This window comes from Rhamphochromis longiceps, linkage group LG12 (genome assembly GCF_057381845.1).
Source record: "Rhamphochromis longiceps isolate RC_006_pf linkage group LG12, R_longiceps_female_GT1.1, whole genome shotgun sequence".
Lineage (NCBI taxonomy): Eukaryota > Metazoa > Chordata > Actinopteri > Cichliformes > Cichlidae > Rhamphochromis > Rhamphochromis longiceps.
Window position 1 is genome coordinate 12,412,446 of NC_140568.1, and position 24,128 is coordinate 12,436,573.

The 24,128-nt window shown below is 40.5% G+C and overlaps 1 protein-coding gene across 2 annotated transcripts in view; it reads left to right on the forward strand.

The window, feature by feature from the left end:
• cdca2 (cell division cycle associated 2) overlaps window positions 1–24,128 on the forward strand; it is a 32,972-nt gene that overhangs the window by 2,123 nt on the left and 6,721 nt on the right. For both annotated transcript variants that reach the window (XM_085424775.1, XM_085424776.1), the window contains exons 4-12: window positions 8,027–8,192; window positions 8,627–8,781; window positions 12,925–13,054; window positions 16,530–16,852; window positions 17,726–17,777; window positions 17,884–17,958; window positions 18,377–18,513; window positions 18,658–18,720; window positions 19,050–19,121. In XM_085424775.1, coding sequence (XP_085280901.1) covers window positions 8,027–8,192; window positions 8,627–8,781; window positions 12,925–13,054; window positions 16,530–16,852; window positions 17,726–17,777; window positions 17,884–17,958; window positions 18,377–18,513; window positions 18,658–18,720; window positions 19,050–19,121 — 1,173 coding nt within the window. The remainder of the gene's footprint in view (window positions 1–8,026; window positions 8,193–8,626; window positions 8,782–12,924; window positions 13,055–16,529; window positions 16,853–17,725; window positions 17,778–17,883; window positions 17,959–18,376; window positions 18,514–18,657; window positions 18,721–19,049; window positions 19,122–24,128) is intronic.

Below are 24,128 nucleotides of genomic sequence, written 5' to 3' on the forward strand. Positions count from 1 at the left end.
ACTCTTTGCAACATAGTACGCTGTTCTAAACAGATTTTTCAGGTTTATTTTTAGTATGTTTTTTGCAATTGGTGTTTGTTCTGGGAAAGATATTGCAGACTGAGCAATAATGCATTTCTTGCATTTCTCATGGGTTCTAATGGGGGCCTTTCTTAAAATGACTGGTCCCAGTAACAAAGGCGCTTGTCGACTCAGAAATCGAGGGAAAACCAACAACACACCCGGAAGAACATTATGTTATTTACACGGGTGCACATAAGTGGTCCGCATGTGCGCATTCGCTGTCAAAATAAAAGACGCGCACCAGATAAGAAGTTGCAACGCGCGTTTGCGTCCATATAAAAGGCACTGTTGTTGTCCGCTAGAGTGGGATTTTCACGGCACATTCCGCACCACATCTCTGTGCGTTCATCATTTGTTTGAAGCCAGCTCACCTCCTGCAACCACTTTCCCGAGAATACGCGCTTCTTTTGTGGTTCGGACTCCTTCTGACATTTGTTTGGAGGTGGAGGAACACCAAAGTAATTGCTTAAAGGAGCTTCTTTGACATCTTTAAGAGTTCTAAACAAATGTCTGTCCTCCTCCTGAAAATCTTATGTATGCAAACACGCTTTGCAACTTCTTATCTTGTGCGTGCTTTTTATTTTGACAGCGAATGCGCACCTGCGGACCACTTATGTTCAGCCCTGGTTATTTAGCTCGTCATATTGCAGCCACAGAAATTCTTTTGTCCATGAAACCATAAAGCTGCACTTTCTTTTTGCCTTATAGTCTGATTTGTCATAACTTTTCCGTTTTGCGGTCACTTCTTCACCCTGACCTGTCTTATTTGGCTCAGCAGAACTGAAATGTATATCCTGCTGCTTTTACACACACACTCACATAACACTCAGCGATTCTCTGCGCGATCAACCTCTCACATGTTTAAGCTGCGGGAGATTTCACTTGTCATGTTTGCATAGTAAGCTAATGATCGATAAGACGATGTCAGAGGAATTGGTGCGCAAATTATCATCACTCACAGATCAGTGCTGTCGCTCTCTATACACAGTTCGCACGATTGCAAAGTGAAAGCAAAAAACAAGCGCAAATTCAAACGCGATTTCAATATGTCACATATTGACAGTGGCTCACCGATGCCAATGACATAATTACCCAGCTACATTTTCGAAAGAATGCAAAAGCATTGACATATATTTTTCCTTCCTATGACAGCCCGACGGGCAGGGCAGAGATGGATTTTGGTAGCCCGACTGGAAAAATTGCTAGCCCCAGGACGTCGGGTTAGCGATTTTGCAAGCCCTGCCATTCATACTGACTAGAGATGGCACGATACCACTTTTTTATGTCCGATACCGAAATCATAAATTTGGATATCTGCCGATACCGATATGAATCCGATATAGTGTGTTGTTGTTTTTTGTTTTGTTTTTTTATCAACAAAACATTTTTGTTTAATATATTGCTGCATTTTGTATACGTTCATACTCAAGTTTAAATAAACAAAAACACTAAAGCTATTCTGTTATACCTGTATGTATAAAAAAAAAAAAAAAAAAAAAAAAAAAAAATACACTGCACCCAAAATGTTTCATAGTTCAGCAAAACTGATCAATCTAATGAACTTAAACTTACTCAATCCTTCCTATTCTGGTGTTTTAAAGAGTACTTAGCAGAAATATCAAGCAACCTAACTAATAGGGTTGCAAACTCCCAGCAAAAAAAAAAAATGGGGAACCACCCCCCATCCTCCACCTCATGATGCTTAATCAACATAATCAACTTTAATTTGATGCAGTGTGAAAACAAAATGCACAGAAATAAATTATTTTTCAAGAATAATTAAATAGATTCAACTAGGGCTGCACGATTTTGCATAAAATGAGAATCACGATTTTTTTGGCTTAGAATTGAGGTCACGATTCTCTCACGATTCTCTTTTCCAATATAAATATTTATTGCACTTATTAACTGCACATCAACTTCGTAACAGTTGAGACTGAACATAAAAACAATAAATAAACATAAAAACAACAAATGTCTCACGTTTTGTGGTTGCCGCAAAATGTTGTACTGCTTGAAATTCCGTCTCCACCGTTGCTCGACACTGCGTGTATAGAGCAGGTAGTGCAACAATAGAAAAATAGTTGCGGGACAGCACTGTGTAGCATTTGTCTAGGGTGTTGATCATTTTCCTAAATCCCTCGTTTTGCACAGTGTTGATGGGAGCCATATCTTTGGTCAGGTGATAAGTAATAGCCTCTGTAATTTCTTTGTGCCTGCGGAAGTTCAGCGTGTATAGGGAAGCGCTGTATAAGGTTCCCGTTATTGATGTTTGGGTGGTTGACCAAGACGGATTTTCTCCTGTCACTTTCTCGTCATCCCTGACGTGCTCTCCGTTGTTTTTTCCCTGCTAATTTTAGCATCACACGGCACAGCTTCTATATCACGTGGTATAAGGCTCCGCCCTTGTCATTTGTTGAGCAGGAAGAGTGAGCGCTTGTTTTCATGCAGATTACATCCCGGATCAAAATGCGGTACAATCGTCGTCATCTTTTTTTCTTTTTTTTTTTTTTTTAATTTATTTTTTTAAATCGTTGTCATTTGGAAATGAGATCGCACATAAGTATGAATCGAGATCGCGATTTTCTAACGATTAATCGTGCAGCCCTAGATTCAACATCTTTCTTCAACAGAACTGCAGACTGCACAGGTGGTACCTTCCCAAAGGAGAAAGTATTATAGCTTACTAGGGTATATTAGACTTAACAGTTACTATATACAGTAATGGACTTCTATATATTTTACATCAGATTAAAACTTTGGGTGTAAGATTCAGATAATTATTTATTAAAAGCTCGACATTTTAAATGAGAATAAGAAAGAAAAGTATGTCTTTGTGCCCCCTTTTCCCTGTTCATGCCCTATCAGCCCCCCTGGCTAAACTTTGCTAGATCCGCCCCTGCAAAGTTACCAGCCGTCAGCTACATAGAAAAGGATCCTGGTGTAGAAAGTAATATTAAATAAATCCTAACAACAGCTTATCAAGCTTAAACGTGCTGCTGTTGTTCATCCACTGGTTTCCTCTTTCTGGCGCGAAGTGGGCCAAAAACAAACAAGAGAGACGGACTCGCGACAGAAAAGCCGATCAGCTGATCATTAATCAGTTTCACGATTGAAGTAGCAGCAAGAAGAGGCAGTCGCTCCATATATCGGTTGTTAAGCTTAACGTGGGAATGCTTTACAAACATTCAGAGATGAACTTACACACTTGCTTTACTTCTCTCTGAGATAACTTCATTGGAGATGAAATGCTGGTTTGGAAGCGAGGCTACAAATACACACAGCCGCTCTATCACGTGAGCACACTGCTCCGACGTGCTACGGTTATGAGCCGAGTTACGCCGTGTCACAAGTTTTGTGAGGTGCTTTCGTGATATTTAATGGATCGGATTACATTTTTTATTTCTCTCCGATATCCAATCCAGTAATTTACATCAGTATCGGACCGATATGTAATATTGGATCGGTCCATCTATCACACTGACATGGACAGAACCAACAAAGGTAGAACCTGCAGACTCTACACAGAGAGCCTCCCAGTTGGAAGATTCTTGCTCTGAGAGTGCTCACAAGTGCATTTGGTCTTTCTGAGAATGTAGCAAACTGCTGATTTGCTGCTCATAAAGTTTCTTCTCTCTCCCTGTTAAGTGTGTTCTGGTTTTTGCTTTCTACCTCGTTCACTTGCGTTGACAACTGTTTGATTACATATTGGAATTTCCAATGAACAGTTGCCAAATTCAGATTCAATGAACTCTAGACTTTGTTAACATAAAATGATCCTGTCAGTTGTTTGCCTTGTAAATCTCATAGCCTGAGTAAAAGGATGGATTATGTTAAATTGTTATTAAACCTCTAATGTAAACATTTAGTTTAACTAAAGCATTAAGGTCTGCGCTTCAGTCAGCTCTAGACTGCTCCATTTTAAATCCACCGTGGGGATGTCCAGAAGCAAAATTATGAAACCTGTGTCCTTGTCCAAAAATATGTAGGCCTGACTGCATGTGAACGCTTACATCTGGATTATGCCTACTGTTGTCTCCTGCATGAATAGCAGTGCGTTTTTTAAAAGTGCTGCCAGTGCATGCCAGCCTTTGGTGTCATTTCAGCTTGTCGTGCACCTCTTCATTACCTCCTCAACTTAGGTTTCCCATTTGGAGCAGTCCCAGCAACCCTGAATTAACAGTCCAAGATGGCAGTAGTGACTTTAAACCCTAGGAAAGCTGTAAAACTCTTAGTTTCATAAGATAACATCAAACGGATAGTTTCGCAAACTTGACAGTGTGATAATGAGATACATAAAGCCTTTTAAGCTTTACAGTTGCTAAACATTTACTTTACAGCTTACACTTGTTCCTCTTTTATCTGTAATTCATGTTTTATTTTAATTATTGAAATTGTTAACAAATCCTATCTGAGCCCCTTTAAACACACATTGTTAAACTTCGCATAAGCTTCAGTTAAAATAAATCAGTGACCTGCGGGAATACAGGCAGACAACACAAGAAGTACAGTTGCTTATGTAGGTGTTTGTATACTTTTTTTTTTTTTTGTGCTGCACTAAGCTGCTGTATGCAGCGATGATCAGCTTTTGAAGTACCCTGAAAGTTAATATTGACAGTAGCTTTGTGCATCAACGTTAGCTTAATGCAGTAAATGAACAGAGCAGAACATAAACATGACAGAGCTCCTGCTGTGAGAGTGCCGTTTGAATGACAGAATGACTTCTGGCAAAAGGTGTTAAATAAAGCAGAGTTTCGTACAAGATATTACTGTCACAGTGAAAAGCTCCGCAGCCCGCCAGATGTGAATGATTGACACAGAAACTGTACCGCATTTGTAGTTCTACCTCCCTGTGTTGTACACTATAGAGCGTGAAAACTTCAATCTAAACACAAGTTGAGGAAATCTCTGAACTCTGATTAACAGCATGTGTCTTTGTGGCAGCATCTTTACTTATGTTTGACCTTTAAAAATGTTTAAGGTAATACGGTGAGCAGTATTATTCAGTCAGTCATACATCACATTTATCACATTTCTTTGCTTGTGTAATAAAAATAGCAGTGTGATGAAAAACAGTGAATAATAAGCCCTTTTCAGAAGATATTTAAATAGCATTGCTGGTTTGAGCTGTCAAGAGACGTTTGTGTCATTGAGACATATGTAGAAAACCAAACATTACTCATGCTTTTATTTAAGCAGTCTATGACTGTTTTAGCATCATATCATGCTGTAGAGAGTACAATTTGCAGAAAGGGCCAGATTTTCTTACTGCATCAGCTGTCTGTGCAGTGCCAGAGCTTGGGCTCTTCTGTTCTGTAGTTCTGCATATTTCTGGCCCTCATTACATTTAAATATGAAGCTTTGAAGAGAGGGGAAGAATCATTGCCCGCTATATGGCACATGCAAGCCGTGGATACATAACAGACAGAAAACACAATTTTGAGTGTTTCGGGGCTCCTTTAATATGACTATACTACAAGGATGTGGTCCATAATGAAAACTGCAGAGAGCACAAAAGCTGCTTTTCTTTATGTGTTTGTTTGGATTTTAACTGTCTCTCATGCCTGATCTGTTACATAAAGTGCATCAAAATACTGCTATTTGACCTGAAGCATGTTAAAGAAAGTGACTCTTCAGGTCTCACTGGATGTAACTCAGCCGCCTGAGATTCATATTCCTTGGGGGGGTTTTTTGTTGTTTTTTAATGCTTAGCTACTGCCAGACAGAGTATGCAGAAACAACAAACAAAAGCCTCCCACTGGATATTACTGTTCATAACTATCAGAAATGGGTTATAGCTGCAGACCTGTTGAGCATCAAGTCATGTCAGTAATGCCACAGAACAAAACTGAGACAGAATGTTCGAGGAGGAGTATTAGTGTCACTAACATAGAAGTTCATGTGTATTCAGCTAGCTTGGCAGAACATCTGAAAACATGTTGTTTTGGTCCTTTTTACACTGTTGGGATTGTAACTAATTGAAGATGGATTACAAAAATATTGATTCTGTTGGTGGTTATACAGTCAATCAAATAAACACAAGGTGATTTCCACTTGTCCTTGGTTATGGGACAGTGTGTGATCTGTGTGCATTTCTTGGGGATAAAGTTTAGTTTCAAAGCAATATGTTAGTGAGGCTGATGAATTACAGATGAATGGCATCACTGAAAATAAATACGTTCACTATGAATTTAAATTATTTTCTGCAGCTTTCCTCGGGCATCAGTCTCTCTCTTTGTGTATTTTATATTGTTTATCCTTCTCCACGACCTGTTGCTCCTGACTGAAGTAGGCAGCGTTTGATTGGTCCATTTTATCCCCCCCCCAAAAAAAACCATTAGATGCCTGCAAAGCAGAAAGCCTGGGTTAAAAAGGAAAGTTAATAGATGCCGTTATGATACGGATTATCTCTGTATCATAACATATTGGGATTCTAGGTTTTGTCGAGCCGCCTAATGCATTGAAATCCCAACTTTGGCAAGCTCACTTTGTTGTATGCGCTTCTGTGTTTTCAAAACTCCTGTTAACATCGACTGACACGTCTACAAAATAAGGATTTTTCTCCGGCGTGGATCATTCTTCTCAGCATGATCTGAACCACAGTCTGCCATGTCTCAGCTTTTTGGAGCGTTTTTCAGTTTAGTAGACAGCAGACACCCTCCGAGTGTGACTTAGTTGTATATAGTATTTGTATTTGTATTCTATTTTTATCTTATTGTATATTTATTTTATTTTATTCTACTGTATATAGTATTTTATTTTATTCTATTCTGTACAGTTGTGTACTGTATTTATTCTTATTGTATTCTAATTTTTGCCTCATAACTTTTGCACTGTCCACTTCCTGCTGTGACAAAACAAATTTCCCACGTGTGGGACTAATAAAGGTTATCTTATCTTATCTTATCTTACTCATGTTTAGTTACGTTTGTTGCAGTTTGGTTGCAAAAATGTTGCTTGTCAACAACACAACTGTAGATCAGCCTGTTACTCTAATTATTAAAAGCTGAGAAATACACAAAGGGTTTTGAATAATGCACATTTATATGGAAAGGGCTTTTAAATGCAACACTTCTGTCTCAGCTCACCTGTCTTTAAAGTCAGCTTTTAAGAAATGTTCATAAATGCAGTAAATGACAAATTAAATGGAAAAAATGGCACAGAGTGTCTTAGTAATGTTGGTATTCCTCCAAAAGAGCTTCAGTCCACATTGGCATTGATTGTACAAGTGTTCATCAAACCATTCAGTGAGCCTTCATCCCCTGTGGACGGAGGCACTATCGGTGTAAAAAAACGCCACTCTCAGGAAAGAAATGTTTCATCATCACGCTGAACAACTTTGTACTGATTGGCATTGATCTTTCCTCTGAGGGCAGCAATGGACTCAAACTATGTCAACAAAATACCCCCTACAGGATAACATCTCACTGTTCAGGACTCCCCTTTAATTTATTTAGTTTACTTAAGCTACATCCAAATGTAAAAGTTATTTGCTCGTTTGTGCATCGCTTTGTACCTGATAGTTGGTCAGTAATCGGCATTAAAGGCTCCAGTTGCCTAGGTAACGCTCCAAATTATTTACCACCCTTGCATATGTTAGTTAATGGTATCATTCACTCTCACTGGGAGGCACTTGGATCGATTACTTCAAAATGCTGAAGGTTTAACTTGCGGCCCATCCAGTTTACATCACCAGCAATTCTTTCACCGACCACTGCTTACAGTTTCACGTTCAGTGGTCTCTGGTTGCACCGTTGCTGTTGTGGATGCCCCTTCATTGTGACTTCCCTGTGAGATTATGTTCGGTGAAGTAAACCGTAACACTTGCGGATTGTGTAGATAAAAAATCTGCATGATAGATGTGCTGCCACTCTGTAATACCACTTTTGTAATTTCAGAAGTCTCTGGCCTGTCAATGCACATCACTGAGCAGATATGTTTATTTTGCTGTATCAACTCTCAGCTTGTCAGAAGTAGCCCCTTCCTTCCCCGGGTCGCCTCCACGCTGAGGCAGAAGATGGCTTCCTTCCAGAGCCTGATGGATGTGGAGGAGAATGATGCCTGTGATCCGGTGCCAGCGCAGGACAGCAACACTGGAGGATGCATCAAGACAAGAGATTATCTGTCTGGTGAGGCTGCCTCATTGCCACAGGATTAATAGTTTCATTTTTCATTGAGGATCCATGCCAGAAGGATTTCTTTATGATGTCTAGAGGCATCGTTCATAAAGCAGTGGATTAATGCGCTGCACCGTATAAGCCTGACTGTGACAACATCTTACAGCAGGGATCTCCTCTGAGCTTGGTCATCTTCTTAAATGGGCCCAGTTTCTAAGCTGTTTGTTACTGAAGTGAGACTTTATCTCTATTCCTCTGATCAAAGGTGTTTGTTTGTTTTTTCCTTTTTTGTACCCCAAGCTGTGTTTTTATCATATATTATTTGAAATTTGATATTTTCTTTTCATTTAACTTAGATGCTCCCAAGTCCCATTTGTTTTTCTATGTTTATGTAATATGCCTTTTTTGATTGATGTTTTTTTTTTTTTTTTTTTTTTCACTCTCAGATGGGAACAGCCATGATGGAGGGAAGGAGAACGACCCTCCAATGATGCCTACACCCAGCAAGAGGAGGCGCACCAGCAGCCCCCCCGAAGGCTGCAGTGTGGAGATTAGAGAGGCCAGCATGCCTACCCTCTCCTCCACTTTGATGGAGCAGGAGGTACACCGACTCACTCTGACTCACTCACTTAACTGACTGCTGTAAATAATTTAGCTAAAAGGTTTTTACCTCTGTGTGCCTGGCTCCCATTGAAGCCGTCGATTATTTTTAACGCCTTTATGAACGGTAGATCTCAGGGCCAAACAGGATTTTTTTTTTTTTCCTTTTTTGACTACAAGCTTCCAAAAGGAGAAATAAACCAAAGAGCACTTTGATGCGAAATATGTTTGAGAAAACACTGCCAGTTAAAAAAATTTTCTCCCTACACTAGACAAAACACTTCACAACTCCACAACTTTATTAGTGCAAAAAAAAAAAAAAGACATCAATGTATTTTCACTTAAACAAGCAGCTGTTTTTTTATGTGCATTAAAGTTATATAAAAATGTAACAGTGCAAATTTCTTGCTGACAGTTTAACCGAAAGGCATTTCCAGCTGAAACTGGCCGACATATCCTCAGCATAACCATGTATAATATCCACAAAACTTAAAAAGAGGTTATACACACACAACACGGTAATATTATGTTGAAGCACAGTACGTATCACTCCGCGAGGCTCCTGCCTACGATAGCCGTTATGCTTCGACAATTCATCAAGCGGTGCGGCTTCGTAGCTTAGCAAAGTCGCACTAAAACATTTGACAGATTTTCGAGTGCCGTGTACATAAAATTGTTTCGAGGTCAGTAAACACAACCAGAATTCATACATAAGGCACACGGGATTATAAGGCGCACTGTCGATTTTCAGAAAAATCAAAGGATTGATTTTAAGTGTGCCGTATTTTCCAAAAAACACGGTAATAACGACGGCCCGCTAGCATGCCCTACCAAAAATAGTGCTTTGTTGTATATCTGACGGACGAACGCTAAACCAGTTCCACACTAGAGCAGGGCGATATGGCCAAAAATATTTATCACGATATATATTTGAAAATTTGCGATAACGATATAACCGACGATATAATTGATGCGAGACAAAATACAACTCCACAACATTACTAGCGCAAAAAGACAACCTTCCATTTATTTTCACTTAAACAAGAAGCTGGTTTTTATGTACATTAAAGCTTTATAAAAATGTAACAGTGCAAATGCAAATTCCTTGCTGAAAGTTTAACCAAAAGGCATTTCCAGTAGAAATGGGCTGACATATCCTGAGCATAACCATGTATAATATCCACTGAAGTTAAAAAGAGGTGCTTTGCAACATTAAACTGCAGTGTGCAGTACGCATTTTTCGGACCATAAGGTGCACGGGATTATAAGGCACATTAAGCGAAACAAAGCAGTCAGATAAATCAAACTTTATTAAACTCATTCTTCTTGCTTCCTCCACTTCTGTACCATTGATTCATTAATGTTGAATTCTCTGGCAGCTGCTCTATTCCCATGTTGTTGCAGTATATTAATGACTAACCTCGTATTGTGGATGGATTATCTCAGTTGTTCTCCTGACTGAAGTTTGGTCCGTTTACAGTATCCTGCCATGCGATTGCATTTGTCTCTAACCATGAAGAACCTTCACGTTAACTTTTATAAGTGGAAAAGTGTTAGTGTTCGTCCTCCAGCTTCACTGTTTATGTTATGCTAACATAGCTGTGTCGCTAGCGATCACGTAGCACATCATTATATACCAGCTAGCCCAACTTCAGTAACCCTACAAACGTCACTGCTGTTTAGTTTCCTGTCTTCATTTATGTTGGAAGTGATAGCAGAGCTGTACGTTTGATTTTTTTCAGAAATCTCTCAGTCAGAACATGCTATATCATGCTTAGGTAACTAGCGAAACTAGCGAGCTAACTTCCGCTAGCTTCCTGCTAACTTCTAACTCCGTTAAATGTAATAACTTTTGTTTTCATGGATGCCTGGAAGTTAAACTTTATAGTTACACCTGGTAAAGCAGCAATGCTGATCGTTTTATTAAAGATGAAAGAATTTAGACAGTTTTTAACTCTAAGTGATGCTGCAGTGTTGTTTGACCTGAAGAATACGGAGTTTAGGACCCAGATTACTCCCAGATTTAAGAGCATCTTAGTCCGACAAATATGACAATAACAACGGCCGCTTGCATGTTCTGCAAAAAAATGTGCTTTGTCGTGTATCTGACGGACAAACACCAAACCAGTTCCACATCACTGAAGTTGCACCATTTTTACAAACCAATTCTGGTTCATCTGTTTCACTCAACAATCGGCCATGTGCGTATGAAAACAAAGGCACTGCGCATGCGCGTTTTACTCCCATTCTATCGCGATATTTCATTTTCCTATCGTTGCCTAACATTATACCGGTATTACCGTGAACGGTATAATATGGCCCAGCCCTATTCCACACCACTGAAGTTGCAGCATTTTTACAAACCAATTCTGGTTCATCCGTTTTATTCAACTATCCGCTTTTGCTCTTCTCATTCTCTGCTATGCTTTTCCCGCCATGTGCGTATGTAAACAAAGGCACTGCGCATGCACGTTTTACCCATATTCTATCGCGAGATTTCATTTTCTTATCGTTGCCCAACATACCGGTATTACCGTGAACGGTATGATATGGCCCAGCCATAGCTGCAGTCACACAGATGACTGTACCACAAAACAAGATTAATGGGTTAGCGAGATATGTCAAGCTTAAAGTTAGTTTTCAGTGTCACCAAGACACAGACTTTGTTGTGGTACCCTTGATTTCCCACTGGGATTTCAGGTTTTGTAGAGCCAGCTAAAACAAGGAAAGTCTGAATATATCAAAGTTGCTTTATAGCACACCCCTCTGGTGATAACTGGGCAGATGAATTCGGTATACACTGGTCCATCTAACAGCCCAGCACTGTGCAGCTCATTTGGCTTTCTGAAGAAAACTGCACAACTAGCAGCCTTGCTATCAGTGGCTTGTTCTATTAACAGATGAAAGCAGGTTCTTAATGAGGTCAGTTGACAAAGTATGAAAGAGTCTGGAGGTACTGTGGTGAACATTACACTGACTACAACATCATCCAGCATGTACAGTTTGGCAGTGGGCCAGTGATGGTCTGTAACTGTTTAGAATGAAAGTTAAATCCTCAGGCTTTATGAGTCAGTCGCTACAGAACTCCAAACTTCATGTGGGAGGCCTTCAGATTGGCTCAAGAACAGTTCATAGAGAGCTTCATGGAATAAGTTTCCATGTCTGCATTGACCCAAGTGTAAAGTTTGGACGGGGGGGGAATCATCGTGTGGGGCTGTTTTTCAGGAGCTGAGCTCGGCAGCTTACTTCTAGTTAAACTCTTAATGCTTCAGCATACCAAGACATTTTGGATGATTTCATGCTGTGCGAACAGTTTGGGCGTGTCCTGTTCCTGTTCCAACTTGACTGTGCACCAGCACAATGACACAACATGGATAAGTGAGTTTGGTGTGGAAGAACTTGGCTGGCCTGCACAGAACCCAACCTTAACCCAACAGAACACCTTGGGGTGAATTAGAGCTGAGACTGTGAGCCAGACCTTCAGTGTTTGACGTGCTTCTGGAAGAATGGTCAAAATTCCCATAAACACACTCATAAACCTTGTGAAACGCCTTCACAGAAGAGTCGAAGCTGTTATAGCTGCAAAAGGTTGACCAACATCAAATTAAGTCGTATGGATTAGGAATGGGATGTTACTGAAGTTAATATGCATATCAAGGCAGACTAGTGAATGCTTTTGGCAATATAGTATGTGTCAGTATTTCAGCTTAAATATTTTGATCTGATGTGTTGATGGTTGTTGTCAAGCTAGGAAACAGAAAATAAGCCCAGTTTTTAGAAATGTTACTATTCTGTTGTTCGGAGTCCTTTTCACACTCGTGTCCTCTTGTTTGTGCTTTCATATAAGGTAGAACATTCTCGGTTATGCCTTCTGATCTTTTCCAAGTGATTTTTGGGGCTATTCATGATAACTGAGCAATTCCTGCTCTCATCAGAAGTGTCTGCAAAAAAAGATATTTAAAGGATGCCTGCTGTGAACTGATTAGATGAAATGATTATGGTTGTTCTGTGCTCCAGTGTCCTTCTGGATTTTATGTACAAAAAATTATGCTAGTCTTGGCTAAAATGCAAATATCTGTTCTCTGTGTTCTGTCCTTGTCCTTGAACTACAGAATGAAAGCTCTCATGTGTGCTCTCTTAATAGGATGAGGTCTTTGAACTCCAAAGCCTCAGCCGACCACCTCCTGATGATCCTGCAGCCGTTTCGCCACCGCAGCGTTCCTCCCCCTTCCGCATCCCCTCACTCCCTTTGTTGCCGGAGATGAAGCCCACAGGTGAGCACATGTCGCTCTCTGTGGCCTTGTTAGAGTAACTGACCTTTTATCTTGGTTTAGCCTTTGAGGCTCGATGCACAGTGGCTTGCTCCAGTGTAGCCAAAGGTTCCGCTTGGCTGAATTGGTGCATATTCAGCGAAGAAGTCGATGTTCGTTTGAGTTGCCGTAGTGAAGAACATCATGCATGTATTTAGCAATAAGCAGTTTAGAGCGTTGGTGAATTAATTTTTTAAAAAAAAGAGAGAAAAAAGGCCAATATGGTCTGATATAAGGCTGCCACGATTAGTCGATTAAAATCGTCGACGCGTCGTTTGAAGCTTTGTAAGATCCCAAATGACGCAGGAATAAGTAGCAGGATTTAAGAGTGTAATAACGGACTGAAACAGAAGATGGCAGCACTGCATGTACAAGGATGCCAACTGCCGTTAAACCCCGAAGAAGAAGAAGCTGTGTCCCAGAATTCATAGCGCAGCCCAGCTCAGTTTCCAACAATGGCGGCAGCTAGTTAGTTTTAATATTACTCTTATTATTCTTTCTGGGTCACAAAATAAATGTTTAACATATTTCAGGAGAGAATGTAGCTGTGGAAACCTCAAATATCTGCTCAGTTTATCAAGACACCACATATTTTCAAAAGCGCTCCGACGTTTTCGGAGACGTCTGTTACCCACTAGCTCGATATCTAGCCGGGGTTTAACGCTCACTAGAGCCGGTGAGAACACCGGACTCCCGGCAAATCGTTTTCAAACCCACCGCCGTCTTTCGCTACTCAGGTTAAGCATGATATATAAGTCACTTAGATAACTTCAAAATGTTATTGTTTGGCTTTTTTTAGTATTTTATTTGTTCCTGAGTAAATCGGTTTGGCTGAGAAATAAAGTTATAGTTTTTACACAGCTGAATAAACGTCAAGCAGACAGCTGATTATCAAAAGTGTGAGATGCTCGAGAATATACTCCGGTGTCCTGTTATATTTTAGATAGCAGACGGCTGAGTTTATTAAACTTCACTGAAACAACCTGCATATTTCATTAAAATGTAATAAACTATCATCTTGTCTTTATTTTTAGTTAGCACATACCGTAAAAACACTTCAAGCTAGAGCTGGGCGATATAAGATTTTTTTTCATATCACGATATGTTTTTTTTTTTTTTCATTTCAGGCGATAACGATATCTATCACGATATAAGCCAAATAACTATATTTGTAAGATTTAAATGTGCCGTTGCTCACAAGTAAAATGTGAAATAATCAGCAGCTTGTTTTTATTTAAATATTTATTTCCCATAATAAGTTCAACAGGGTAGATGTACTTAAGGAACATGAGACTTTTTCAGATAAATAAAGGCAAATATTGCAAACTACACAAAAGGCAGCCGCTAAAGCGTTTAAGTTTCAAAATAAAACAAACGAAACAGACTAAATTGTCAATTCCACTTAGAAACAAAATATTAATTCTAAAAATAAATCTTAGTTTGTTTTACAGAAGAACAGACAAAACTGACTAACTTTTGTCAGTATCAAATAAACTGAGAACTAAAAGGAAATTCTCAATCTCTCCTTGTTGTATAGCTTAGCTTTTCAAACAGTTTTAACAGTTACTTTAGTCTGACAAAAGCCGAATGACGAATTAGCGCTTCCAGTCAGAGACTGAGGCTACGTCCACACGTACACGGGTGTTTTTGAAAACTGAGATTTTCCGTTTTCGTTTTAAAAAATAATCCCGTCCACACATAAAGGGAGAAATGAAGGAAAACGCTGCTATGAACATGCCAAAGCAGCAGGTGGCGCTAGATTCCTAACCGTGCAGAAATGTTGGCCAATCAGAAGTCTAGAAGCCTCGGTGGGAAAAAGTAAACAAAGCTGGGGCATAGAAGCAGAACCGAGTCATATGTGTGGAGGGACAGTAACTGTGTGTATATGTAAGCATTTAAACACTGCAGAGAGTAGAATTAACAGTAACAGTATTGTAGAAATTCATTTCACCGAAACAATAACGTGGCGCACAGTGTGACGTCAAACAAATGCGCACACCTTGGACGCTGCGTTTTCTCCGTTTTTCTAGTCCACACGTAAATGCAAAAACGAAGTTTTCAAAAATATCCACCCTGGCCGGAGTTTTTAAAAATCTTTGTTTTCAGTGACCAAAAACGCCGTTTACGTGTGGACGAAAGGTGCAAACGCATAGAAAAATCTGCGTTTTCAAAAATACCCGGGTACGTGTGGACGTAGCGCATGCACCAGTTTATTGTATTTCCAGACTTGCTTTCGGCACAATTTACAGTGCACACTACGCTGTTTTTTGTCAGACTTGAAATAGCCGAAATACCTTCACACTACGGAACTTCTATGGCTCTTCCGTTCGACAATCTCTCCGGCGTTGGAACCATCATCTGTTTTCTCTTCGGTAACCTTCGGTCACGCTCGGTTGATTTTTCTAGTCGGCACACTCATTTCCTCCATTACCCGCTGGCTGCTTCCCAAACAAACACACGTGCGGCTTGGCACTTGTGCTGTACGTAACAAGTCACGCGACGTGACGCTGCGGCTGTGATTGGTTCGGCTCTGCGCTACTTAATTTGGATTGGCTGTTCTTTTTTTCTTTTTTCTTTTTTTTAAAGAGGACTAGCGGCAAGGTCTATCGCGATAGCTTAATTTTTCTATCGAGGAAAAGTTATATCGCGATACATATCGTTATCGTTCTATCGCCCAGCTCTACTTCAAGCTGTAAGCTAATGATAGTTATATAAGAGCAGATGCTGCTGGTGCAATAAGCTGTACGTTTTACGTCCAATAGATGCACGTTCTGATTAGTCGACTATCAAAATAATCGTTTGTGGCAGCCCTAGTCTGATAACAGTTGTGTGATGTGTCTTGCTGCACCAAACACCCACTTCTATTTGTAAATACCAGATCAGAATGTACTGATTCCAAATACACAACTTTAAAAAAATGTTTTCTCATTTTGTCATCATGCACATCTTTTTTTTTTTTTTTTTTTTTTTCTTCTTCTTCTTTAAACAGTAACTTCGACAGTCTTATACCGACACTGGCTACATACACGCACGCACGCACGCACGTCTGGTTTGCTATCCTTGTGGGGACATCCCATTGACATAATGCTTTCCCTACCTGCTTAGCCTAACCCTAACATCAAAAATGAATGCCTAACCCTTACCCTAAACCTAACAATAACCTAATTGTAACTCTGACACGAAGACCTGGATTTTGGTGGATTGGATTGTCATGTTGATAAACAAATTTTCAGCCCTACAAATATACAAACTATGCCGGTCTGACTTTTTTCCACTATCAAAAACCTTAATTCAGTGTTTATTCACGTTTCAGATGATGTTTAGACAAAACAAGGCTAATCTATAATATCTCAAAGTCTCTCTTGGTGTTTATTACACAATGACTCCTGGAGAAAAGAAAGTACATTTTTGTGCATTGTATGGATTTTCTATCTTGCAGGAGAGGAAGAGTCCAACGGGACACCCACAACGATGACAAAGAAGAAGAAACGTGTGCGTTTTGGAGGTCCCCTCTCTCCTGAGTTTTTCGATAAGAACCTGCCTCCGAGCACCCCGTTACAAAAGGGAGGCACACCGGCCCGACCACAAACTCCTGGTGGGAGCTTACACCTTCGTTCAGTGCTGAAGACACCGCAGAGTGAATCCAAGACACCCGAATGTCGGCCCGACTTCAGCAGCCCGACTGCGTTTGGTGCTTCTCCTACACTCACAATGCCTTGCAAGTCCAGAATGCACTCTGAGGGAGACGAAGAGGAGGGAAAGGTAGATGAGATTAAACTGTGTTGCCAGTATGATGATTACACTTTACATGTAATAAAATCTTAGTTACAAAACATTAACATTTTCCAATGACATCAGCTACAAACAGGCTTTCCACAAGATAATTTGTTCGTCTGTTTGTAACCGCCCTATTATCTATTATTGTTACATCCTGTGAGGACGTGGGAGTGTGTGGGCGTGGTGTTGTCCTCTCCTCCTCCTCCTTTCTTGTCCCTCCCCTTGTCTCTCTCTACCCCACCTGCTGCTCATCTGCCCTCGTTTACCACCAATTACCTTCCAGAGGTGAAATAAGCTGGAGGAGAGCAGTGTGGGTGTGAGTGAGTGAGTGACCGACCCACCCACCCACCCACCGTGCGTGGCTTGTTGCGAGTAACTCAACTGGGCAGTGGTTTTGCTTAAGTGACGGCGGCCTCCATTTCTTGGTTTGGCCTGCCTGGTTATTGCTAATAGCAGCGTTGCTGTCTTTTTCTGTTGAAGCCTTATAGTTGTTTTCTTAGTTGAAGCGGTCACCATCTCTTTGGGTTGGCCTGTCTGATTTATCATTAAAGCAGCGTTGCTGTCTCCTTCTTTTGTTACTGCTTATATGATTATTGGGTTAATTAATTATAATAGATTTATTTTGTGTTAAACACCTCTGCCTGGTGTCCTTTTCATTTCAACCCGGATCCAACTGTTACTGTCCCCCACCCTCTTCGCCTTGCTTTCATGTGGGGGCGTAACAATTATTGTCTGCTACCTGCTGCTGTTAGCTCTTGTCTGTTCTCTGCAAGGCTCAGGATATGACCCACGATCTGGTCTTGATTATAAATATTAGTCATCAGTAAATAATACTGCTTTTCTATTTTCTGGTCCTAGATTGTTTTCCCTTCGGTGGAGGAGATTGGCTCTGCTGTGGCGAGTGATACAGGTTGATTACAGTTTATTGACCCTGAGAGAGATGGCTTATTGTCTCCAGTGGAATGCAATTCAGCTCTGATACGATAACAGCTTTCTTTCATTTGTTTCATTTTCAGAATGGGCGTGGGATGCCCAGCCATTGAATTTAAACAGTGCCTTCTACGAGGAGTCTCTCTCTCAGCTTCTGACAGGTAAACAGCTGTCATAGCTTTTTTTCTTTTAATTGTCACTTAGCTTCCTGTCCTCATCGATCTACTTCTGTAACCTCTATTTCTCCAGCAAATCTGAGTACACCAGCATAAAAGACCTTGTTGTGTGGAGCTGAATCACGTCAGGATTTTTATTTTTACATCATATTAAGAAATTAAGCTGCCTTCTGCCTCTCTAATTATAAAAGAAAGATTAAAACAATCAGAGAAGTCAGAATGAGAGGCATCCTTAAACCTCCTCCTGTTGGTTTAAAAGCTGCACAGTTCCTTTTGTCAGTTGGACTGTATTAATTTGTGTGAATCATTTTTCCACGCTAATCAGCCGAGTTGTTATAATCAGTTATTGCTATAATCTCAAACAGAAGTCTTTTCAGCTGTAATACTGTAGGTTTTCCCCCAGAGTCTGACACCAACCCCAGCACAACCTCCCAGATGGATGACCAGTCTGAGCCTGACTCCCTGCCAGAGAAGGAGAAGCAACCAGACGCTGGAGTTGGAGGTCCAACTGCAGCCCGATCCAGCAACAGAAGGAGAAAGGTCTGCCACATTTAAGATTTTTTTCTTCTTCAAATTCTAGGATACATCTCTGTGAGCTCATGGGAATGTTAAACAAAATACTCTACCAAAATAATTTATTACCATCCTCTAGAGAATTTTATTCTGTGCAATTTTCTCTTGCAGTCAGCACCAAAACAAGGACTTGGAAGCGAACCTCAAGCTTGCTCCAGCAGCCGAAAGAGGAAGGTATGCTGTTCCCATAAACTGCATGATTCACGTGTACAAATGTCCATTTAGAAGCAAAGATGGCCTTTTTTTTCTTTTCTTAATCATTTGGAGGTCATAACATGTTCCAATCTAATCTACTGTTTAATTCTGCTGGATGTGAGCTTAATCACATTTAAGGACTTGTGTGTGTGTGTGTGTGTGTGTGTGTGTGTGTGTGTGTGTGTGTGTGTGTGTGTGTGTGTGTGTGTGTGTGTGTGTGTGTGTGTGTGTGTGTGTGTGAGAGAGAGAGAGAGAGAGAGTGTGTGTCTATATAATATATCCTGGGGTAAACGTTTCTGTTCCCCCAGCTGCCAGAAGAGAGTGAACCTGTGAAGAGGTCGGCACGGTCTGCTGCCAAGTTGGCCTCTGGGAAGATGAAGGTGAGTTGGATGAGTGTGCTTGTTTGATTTCTCCTTCCATCACTTCACTGAGGGCTTTGCAGAATTGTCTTTTTACAAGCTGTCATGTAGAAGATGGCTACACAATCTGACTATGACTTAAGGTCATAGTGAGTATGTATTCATGTTAATATGGCCCATATAGAGCTGCAAATAGCACATCTGTGATATCATGTATAGTGGTAATGCTGATCCTTATTCATAAAGTTGTGCATGAGTGGAGAGTCAACACTGCTGTCACAGATAATTACACAAAGAAGATTGATGAGACAAAGTGAGATTGTTTGTGCTTTATATCGTAGTGGTGAGGTGTATATTGTGGCACAGAACCAGAGGAGACGTTACGGTTTGATCTGACTATGCAAATTTCCACACCATGAAGGTACTTTAATAATAGGTTCTACAAGGACCTGTTATAGCATATTGTTAGGTTTGGATTTTAAAGCTGGCAGCAAAGCAACTTACACAGGGTGAAATGTTTCTGCTGATTAATAGAAGTGGAATACCATGAAACCATATGGATCCATTTATGTAGTATTCGGCTACACACAGTGAAGGGTTTTGCTTATGCAGCCCACACGGACATACATGTACAGTGTATACTGGTGGGAATGACACTCCATAGGTCAAATCTGGATTGGTGTAAAGGTTTGCATGAACAACACTTTTTATGTTATGCCATCCTCCAGTTACCTCGGGAGTGGGATGTTAGAATTCCAAGTTGGTGTGTACCAATAGGAAAATTGGAAAAGCATGAAAAAAAGGAATTCATCTATATCAAGCAATACAGCATAATACTTAATGTAAGAACAACGCTGAGGACATTCATGGATAGACTCTTATCCATGAATCCAAGATACTGCCGCCCTTTTGGATCGTTAACTCTGGGTTTTTGGGATTGTTCCGACTTCCAGATCAGGACATTCAAATTGGGGCAGCGTTCCAGATGAAAATTCTGTCTAGGACCTTTGTGTGATATGTCATCCTAATCCTGTATTGTTAGCATCGGTAAACTGATAAGCTTTTATCACTTTTTCAGCATCCGGGTTCCTTAACTGTTACATTAAGATTAATGTTATTGGGTTTATATTCTTATTTCACTATTGTACTGAGAACCTACTGAACCATGACCTCGCATCTGAGATAGGGCTGGGTGATATATCGATATATTTTTATACGAGATAAGATGTGACAATATCCTTAATATCGATATAGTATATGTTACGTTATAATTATACTTGTGGAGCCACAAGTTTGCCTCTCTTTTGTCCACTTTTGTCTCTACGCAACATTACTCCGCCTCGCCTCTCTCCTTCACTGAACACAACTCCTCCTCCCCCATCGCTTCACCTGCAGGCAGCGACAAAATGGACGCGGCAAATCTCTGCTAACGAGTTACTGCGCATCGCCCCGTGCGTGAGGCTGGACGGTGTCAACGAGCTAACCAAGCTAATGACCTAACCACTCTGGGCTGCACGGCCTAAAATTCTTTCATTTTCTCAAAAGTTGACAGCGCGCCTTATGTATGAATTTTGGTTGTGCTTGATGACCGCGAACCGATTTTAGTACGACTTTGCTAAGCTACGGAGCTGCACCGCTTGATGGATTGTCGGAGCATTACGGCTACCGAGGAGCCTCGCGGAGTGATACGTACTGTGCTTCAACGTAATATTACCGTATTGTGTGTATAAGGACCATAAATGGCACCTGTTCAGAGTCATGGTTACGAAGCGGATTTCAAACTCCAGGCTGTCAGTCACGCAGTAAAACTCGGGAACAGAGCAGCTGTGAAATCTGTCTCTTTGTTATTATGCTCAGCGTCTTTGTTTACATTTTGACTGCACAATTGTGAGCTTTTTGTTTAGCACAAAAACAACATTGTTTTAGTTTATTTATGGAGCATAATTTATTTTTGAGTAATTTTTTTTCATGTACATCTATGCTGTATGTTAATAAAAGTGCCTGTGTGACATCTGGGAAACAGCTTTAACTAAGAACTCTTTTTGTTCTTACTTTATGGCTTAAAAAAATATCGAGATATATATCTTATATCGCCATCCAGCTAAAAATTATAGAGATATGAATTTTGGGTCATCGCCCAGCCCTAATCTGAGATATGTATCAAGCGTGACTAGGGCTGCTCAATTAATCGAATTTTAATCACGATTACGATCTGGGCTTTCAACGATCATTAAAAATGACTGAGCAGATTATTAGCCCCTCCCTCGTGCTTTACTCTCGCGCTGCTCCGTGTGGCAAATCCAGCACACCTCTCTGCATTTCGAACACGTTTCACAACAATTAAGAGCAGCCAGTGTTGCCAACTTAGCGACTTTGTCGCTATATTTAGCGAGTTTTCAGACCCCCCTTAGCGACTTTTTTTCTAAAAAGCGACTAGCAACAAATCTGGCGACTTTTTCTGGTATTATTGGAGACTTATTTATGACGACTTTTTGACGTGAAAACGCGTATCGCTCTCTCAACAAGCAGCGGGTGCTGCCGTGGGCACCTCACCCGTGCCAAAGCTCTCCCAGGCGGAGGATAGTCCTCCCCCGCTGTTATCAGGGCAGGAGATGTTCACACCTATGCGTCCAAAGGGCAAATGAATCGCGCATGAGTGAAGCCGCTGCTCCCGCACTGACTGTAACGCAGTCAGTTCTTCTTTTACTGTTATGCTGTTTTGTGGATCACAAGGTTTAAAATTACTTATAAACAAACACACTCACACACAAAGTAACTCCACCAGAGCGCCAATTTCGGGTCACTTTTGCCAGTCCAGGCCCGGATAAAGGAGCAGGGTTGGAATTGTGACATTAAAAAACAATAATTGCTAAAAGAAATTTAATTTGTAGTTCTAAATAAATTCTAACTGCATTTAGGACGTTTTTTACTCACTTTATGTCTCTTCTACGATGTTATTTCTCTCTCCAACAACGTAGGTTACAATTACATTAGCATGACCAATTATACAAATTAGGCGGTGACGTCATTTGGCGACTTCTAGCGACTTTTAGGACAGCCAATAGCGATTTTCCTTACTGAGGAGTTGGCAACACGGAGAGCTGCGGTCCCCAACCTTTTTTGCGCCACGGACCGGTTTATGCCCGACAATATTTTCATGGACCGGCCTTTAAGGTGTCGCGGATAAATACAACAAAATAAAACTAGTACCAGTACCGAAAAAAAGAAAATTTATTCATAACACGTGAAAAGACCAAGGAAAACTGAGTAAACGATAACAAAATAACGCTGAAAACCGATAAAAACCCTGAAAACTATACATTTCACACCTGAGCCTCAACTCTCGCGGCCCGGTACCAAACGACTCACGGACCGGTACCGGTCCGAGGCCCGGGGGTTGGGGACCGCTGATTAAGAGGACCCGAGGGAAGCTCGGAAAGCTAAGCAGAAGTTATTTGGAGAGGAGAGTGACTGCTGTTGGTTGAAAAGAGAGGTAAAAAACTTCAGTGGTGTGGAAACATTATGGGTTCGCGGAGTCAGACGTGGATCAAGTAGACATAGTGTGTAAACTTTGCTACAGTGTCGTAGCTGCACCACAGAGCAACACTGCAACGTTCACTAAACAGATGTTTACATTTTTCATTTATTTTTTATATTGCAAACATTTGCACTGTTATCAGTATTTGCACACTATTTTATGACAATCTTTAAAGTCATTATTCAATACATTGTTATTGTTAAATAAATATCGTCAAATAATCGAGATCTCAATTTCAGTGAAAATAATCGTGATTATTATTTTTGCCATAATCGAGCAGCCCTAAGCGTGACTTTTGTGTACTGTTGGGGATAGACCAGATGAATAGACAGATCACAACCTTTTTAGTCTTTCAATCATAGAAAAATTTGGAGATGATCTGTGTTTTTGTTGTCAAGAGATCCTGTTTTAAAACAAACAAAAAAACAACACAATAGTTGATCCATCCAGTTTTTTTTTTATCCACTCAACTGTAAAACGATGGTGAGTGTACTGTCGTCACCCTGCCGGGTGGGCAGGCAGGCAGCATAGACACGCAAATTTGTTAATGCAATAACTTAAGAATGAGGCAACATAGAAGTTTCACATTTGGGACAGGTTTGATTCCTGGTAACCTCAAGGTTAGAGCTTTCTGAAAATCATGTGAATGCGATAACTGAAATGAGGCAACATACAATTTTGAAATTGGTACTATTGACTAGTTTCACACTTAGTCAATAGTACTAGGAGGCTGAGGGGTAACACTGCCAGCCACCGGTAATTTCTGGCATGTCTGTACACAGCAGACCCAAACTAATTTCCACGATTATTAAATACCTACCTCATTAAACAGCTCACAAACATATACATCACTACCTTTTTCTTTTTTTTTCTTTTTTTAATTCAAGGAAATGTGATGGTATTTACAACATCCATGTATTCACAGTGAGTAGGGTAGGAAGTCACAATAGGGCAGAAGGAAAAGGAAACAAAGCACAGAATAAGATAAAACATTGACAAAACCACTGTAATCATGTGTTTGCCGACTGGACACGTACTGCAGTTGACTATGTGGAAGCATTTGTGTGACAGTGATTTATTTTTAAACATACATGCTCTTACTAGACTTTTTCCCCAACACACTATGATCACCTAACATCCACATGTCACTTTTCTATTTTCTTTTCCCTATTCTTCCCATTTTCAGTACTTTAGTTGAATGTGCATTACATTTTCATGTGTCAACACTTCACTAGTGCAAAGCATAAAAAAGGTAGGATAAGTGAAATGGGTTTAGCCCAGGGCAGGTCAAGCACACAGGGTCCTGATAGCTGTCTAGACTGAAGCTCACATTACTGCAGTCCACTTACTGAGTGTGCAGTGCCCAGCTCATGTCCACGGGATCCATCATTTCCACACTTCCTGTTCATCGTCTGTGTAACGGGTCTAGTATTCTGGCAGCATCGTGTCAGATCGGATGCTTGAAGTAAAATATCTGTGTTTGGTTTAAA